Source organism: Topomyia yanbarensis, chromosome 2, assembly GCF_030247195.1.
Source record: "Topomyia yanbarensis strain Yona2022 chromosome 2, ASM3024719v1, whole genome shotgun sequence".
Taxonomy (NCBI): domain Eukaryota; kingdom Metazoa; phylum Arthropoda; class Insecta; order Diptera; family Culicidae; genus Topomyia; species Topomyia yanbarensis.
The window spans coordinates 20888901-20894463 of NC_080671.1; the positions used below are offsets into that span (position 1 = coordinate 20888901).

General features: G+C 44.5%; 1 protein-coding gene across 1 annotated transcript; it reads left to right on the plus strand.

Moving 5' to 3' along the window:
• The first annotated feature begins 784 nt into the window (after positions 1 to 784).
• On the plus strand, positions 785 to 5303 carry LOC131679225 (Krueppel-like factor 11). Its single transcript, XM_058959899.1, has 2 exons — positions 785 to 1203; positions 3435 to 5303. Exons 1-2 carry the CDS (start codon positions 1135 to 1137, stop codon positions 4695 to 4697), a joined length of 1332 nt encoding a protein of 443 aa, XP_058815882.1. The 5' UTR covers positions 785 to 1134; the 3' UTR covers positions 4698 to 5303.
• Positions 5304 to 5563: the final 260 nt, after the last annotated feature.

Below are 5563 nucleotides of genomic sequence, written 5' to 3' on the forward strand. Positions count from 1 at the left end.
TGATAAACAACATCAACATTTTGATGAAAAATAAGTTATTTTTATGTTGTTGTCCCTAATAAACATCGCATCATACAAGAGCCTAACGACCTGTTCAGGGTATCATCCAGCCAATACGTGGAATCGTTGCACTGTATGGGTTAACGTTCGTGTATAATTTATTTTTATTATGGGTCCCAAAACCGCATATTACTTTTAATATAAGAACGTAACATAGCATACCGTTGGAAAGGTCATTTCTTCCTCTTTCCAGAAAACACTCCGTGTAAAAAAACACTCCGAAAAAATTCGGTTGAAAAATTACCGCGTAGAAAAATTTTTAATGCTTAAAAACCTCGAAAAATAATTTCTTTTGATAAAAATCAAAATTTTGAGGGAATACATCATTTTCCATACACTGTTTTGTATTACGTTTGATGAGCAAGCTATACTTGGTCACACGAAAAGTACAAAATTACTGTAGCACCGAAGAAGAATTCTTAGTTCTTCAAAGCACAATATTGCTCAACTAATCAAAAATAGTGCGTGAATCAACTTCAATAATTTAGTTTAAAAGTAGAGTGTGAGTGAATTCGGCGGAAAAATTTGTAAAAGGAAATACCCAGCAAACATTTGACTATGCCAGCTTCGAGAGAACTTCCGAGTCACCCTGTGACAAAATACTCTACCCACCGTGCGATAGAAGAAGCGCGCACTCCACCGCAGACGACGCACACTACCATAGCCACGGTCTGCTTTGACTGTGTTGGGACCCATCTCGGCAGCTATGAAGAGCAGTGTAAACCCTAAACAAAGGCTTACAACATTCTGTGCCGTCGAAGAAAGCGGACGTGTAAAGTGAAAAGTGCGAAATTTTGGCTCTCTTCCCCAAGTAAAGGAAAAAATACACTACCAGCAGCAGCAGCATTGCAAGAGAAGTGCAAGTGCTTCAGAATAAAAGGCAATATTAAATTGGTGATAAAAGACGAATTGTGTGATTGCGAATTTCGGAAAGTATAAAAACCAGTGTTATAAAGTTATAACAGACCACAGGAAAAAGGAGCTGTTAGTTGCAACTGAAACTTGGGCATAGTGCAAGTGTTTAGTGCTAGTGACAATCACTTGAACGGAATAAGTTATATACACGCAGTAAATATGGGAGATACAGGAATACTACTGTCGCCGCCAGCAACGCCACCACTAGACACCGGTAGAGACACTAAGGTGAGTGTTTAAACTAATAGTACAAAAGATTGTGAAATTATAGATAAAAACAGCTCTTGTCGAACAACATCGTAGTCGTTACTCGAATGGAAGTGATAAGGTCTTTTTGATTCCGGTTAGGTAGTACAATTTCAAAATTCCCACAATTAATCAGTATACCGTAGCTAATTGTCCGTTATCAGTCCGGGGTTGGAAGACTTTGTTGAATCCCAGCAAACGCGAAAAAAAAAATCTCAATTTCATGTCTGACTGTGAGTGTCGCCGCATATATGCTTGTGGTGTACATAACAGTTTCGTAAGCATGCGATAAGACCTCAGGATGAAATCCGCATTGAAAATTTCGAGTCAAATCAGTACTGGAGCACTGAAAACGGTGAGTGATCTGGCTTAGTAAATCACTGTCCAGTGTCTGTGGCCGAGGCGATGCGATTGCGAAATTCAATTATTCGAAAAACAGATTTGTCATGGTAGAAGCAGTTTCAAACTGATTCCGAAGGTTTGGGCTGAAGTGAGCACGTATGCTGAGTTGTGTCACGTGCCCTTATTTTAACGAATTATCTGATTTTGAATCAAATTCAATATTCATATCGAAAAAGATTGTTTCAAACAAATCGCTTGTGTACTTCTTCTTGTATTTTAGTAAAGGTTCTGTGTACTTGTTTTACAAGTGCGATAAGCCGAAAAAAGAGGTGTGTCTAAAAATAGAGCACCACCAGTGTCACCTTGTAATAAAATCAAACGTCGCAACAATTATTGTCCTTTCCTATGATCGGGACTGGGTTCCGGACGCCATGATCCGTATCATTCGCCCAGAGCATGATCAGCCTACGTATATTCTTCGCAAAAAAAATGAATCGAGCGCGAATGATTGAGCTCGAGACTCGAAGTTTCGATATTTCGAGTGCTAGTGCAATTTCCTGCTGCATAGCTGGCAGCCAGGCGCTGTTCACGTGTCCTCCCTTACTCACTATTCGGAACTATTTATATCTAATGCGACTGCACTGTCCGTTGGATTTGCATGGCTTACCCTTAGAAAATGCAGTCCGTTTTGTAAGAATTAAAATAATGCTGAGATCAGATTTAAAATAAAAATCTTTTCAAAATTTTCACTGATCGCTGGGACCACCCGCTCGAATGATGTACCTCAAAACTACGGATGATTCCTGATAGTCGACTTGAATAGAAACTTTGATCGTGCATGTAAAATAAGACGAAAGTAGCTCGTTGCAATAAAATTAGAAATTTGGTCGTCTAAAATTAGCAAAATCTCAGGAGTAATCTCACTACAACCACCGACACGGCAACATTCACGCTCATAAATTTCGCCATTACGAAACACCCAGCCCCCATTGCCAAACTATTCTCACAAGCAATTTGTGCCAGATTACAATACTCTCACTGCTCGCCTTGTATCGCCGCAACGGTAAGCAAGCACACCCCACACCCTGTACCAATGTAGCGACATACCCACACAAACACCACCATCGCAGCAAACGGGGCGCGCGCCATAAAAAATCCGTCGACGTCAAACACCCAGGCCAAACTGCGTCGACGACGATGCTTGAAGGGTGTGCGCCATTGCCGCACGTCATCCCGCTCTAGCTGCACTAAAATTTGAACACAAACGACACCCTTCTCGCTCGCTCCCATTGATCACGCTAGGATCACGCAGCGAGCACTCGAAATCAGCTGGCGTTCACGTGAACAGTGCATGAATGCCGCCGCCGCTGCTTCTTATTTAAAAGGCATTCGGTCGGACTTTAGACCCGTCGCGCTGCCTTGCTGGCCCGAGTTGTTGTTTTTTTTTCGCGTCTCTCGCTCTCGCGCGATACCTCTTCTCAATGACGTCGCTCCTTTCGCAGCAGAGGGAATAGCGCATGCTATTTTTTCCCCATGTTTGTTGGCTTCTGGGCTGCTATCTCGTTACCCCCCGTGCGCTACCTGATCCAACAACCGTACGTGCGGATGACTGTGAAATCAATGACAACTTGGATTAAGCGATTATACACACCCATTTTGCGCGCGCGCGTCGGAGGCGCATCGCTGCGCTATATGTGTACGTGACTGAACGCGTGTTTTGGTAATTTTCCATAATGGCGACGAGACACCTCGTTTCGAATCCGAATTCCACTCGACAAGGCTGTTTGAGCTCTCCTCCAATTTAGCACATATTTGCGCGTGCAAAACCAAAACACTAACCGAACCGTTATTTTGTCCCATTTCCCTTGCAGACTTCCAACGAGGTGAAGCAAGCGCTCAAACGCAAATTGGAACAACACCAGGCCCCGCGTGTCCCTGAAATGCAGACCAAAGGCTTCGCAACACCCAACCATTCGGATCTGTCGGAGGATGAATCTGACCTGCCGCCGCGGAAGCGTCTCTACGTGCGCGACCCGGTTCAGCTTGAGCAACACTATCACCACAATCTGTCCACATCGATGACACCACCACCGTCGGATTTTTCCGGCTCGGAAGACGAGAACACCAAATCGTCCGAAGATGCACAGTCGGTGGCACCTCAACGTGAAAGTGTTATTATGCGGATCAACAAGGACGGGTCCTGTACGGCCGCTAGCGAAGCCAAAGAGGATGAAAACAACCTGAACGTGTTTCGTTGCGTCAAATACAAAATGGGCCGTCGATCTCCGTTCGAGAAGCGACCGGAACCGACCGAGTCTCCCGCTAGGTTCGAAGTCACGCACCAACAGACCGACAGTGATTTCGCCGAGCGCGTTGGCACGCGAGAACCCATGCCAACCGGTGCCCCAAGCCGAGTATTAGAGCAAAGCCAGAAGTATGTACCTGTCGCTACTCAAGCCGTCATTCCTCCAGTTCCGAAAGCTAACCCATCATCAGTCAAACCGCAAACCTCGCTCCCTGTCATCGCACCAAAAATCCCCCAAATCATCCTTGCCACCCAGAACGGTTTCATCCTGGTGCCGCCACAAATCTCACAGAACCTTCTGGCCACCGGCAACGGTAAAGCTATTCTGGTCCCGCAACCCGCGAACGCTTGCGCTCAACCTTCACTGCCTGCCGCTGGTGCAGCAGCACCCCAGAAACCGGAACGCCGACGAATCTACGAGTGCGAGCATCCGAACTGCGGCAAAAACTACTTCAAATCAAGTCACCTTAAGGCCCACCAGCGCATCCACACGGGCGAGCGTCCGTTCATGTGCAAGTGGTCCGACTGTGGTCGCCGGTTTTCCCGATCCGACGAACTGTCCCGTCACAAGCGTACTCACACCGGCGAGAAGAAATTCGTCTGCCCCGTCTGTCAGCGACGTTTCATGCGATCGGATCATCTGTCCAAGCACGTCAAACGTCACAACAAGGACAAGAGTCAGAAGGGTCAGCAGCAGCAACAGCAACAGCCCCAGGTTGATCTAGTACGTTCGCTTTACCCGGTCCCGCTGTACCAGCAGGACACCGTTCCGGTACAGTTCGTCACGGCTGCAGCGCCTACTGAGATTCGCGTACAACCAATCTACTAAGTTTTACTACTGCAGACTTCTGTACGTATGTTTGATCTAAAAACAAACAAACAAAAAAACTCTTGTACATAGCTGGAACTGACTAGATTTTAGACTATTCGCATTGTCTGCTGTTAATCTGACAATCTATTATTTGTGGTGTCCCTTCAAAACTTTCCGCAGATGTTCATTCCAAGTCAATACAAGAATACAAATATCCTATCCAATTAACGCTCGAAGGAAAAGGGTTACAGGAGAAAGTTGTGTATCAAAGTGTTTTAATCTTAAAATGTTAATTACTTGTGCGCGTAGGGACTTGCACAAACTTATGTTATCTGCTTGCGGTGATCAAGCTTTCTTTTTAATATACATACACATACAATACATCTGTGATCGTTTTAAAGTTACATTAAATATAAGAAAGAAAAGAACTTCAACTGAATGTGTAAACTTTTAGTAACTTATTTGAAGCGTAAGGGAGTTTTTAAGTTCTAAGTTCACCTGTTTGTTCAAACTGAACTGTTTAAATATAATTGTTTTCTTGTTTGTATTGTATATAAGGTTGGAAATCTTGAAGGAAAGAAAGAATTAAAGAAAATACAAAACTATCACTTACACAAACTGAAATGTATCAAGTTGTTTCGCTTTCATTCGAAATCCAAAGTATCACAGCCCTTATTTGTCGGTCAGCACTTCTCGACGCGCACGTTTCGCCATCGTAGAGCCAAAAGGCAGCTAACAGGCAACCGAACGGGCCCCCCGCTTAGCTTGGCTAAGACGAACGGAAAATTCCTCAACTATCGTGGTTTGCCCTCCCCATATGAAGCAATTTGATTTTTACTCGAACCAACCAACGAACCATTTCCTTTCTCAACTTTGGCGCTGTA

Coding starts and splice junctions, on each gene's coding strand:
- LOC131679225 (XM_058959899.1), top strand. CDS start 1,135: ATGGGAGATACAGGAATACTACTGTCGCCGCCAGCAACGCCACCACTA. Junction 1,204..3,434: donor ACACCGGTAGAGACACTAAG/GTGAGTGTTTAA, acceptor TTTCCCTTGCAG/ACTTCCAACGAGGTGAAGCA.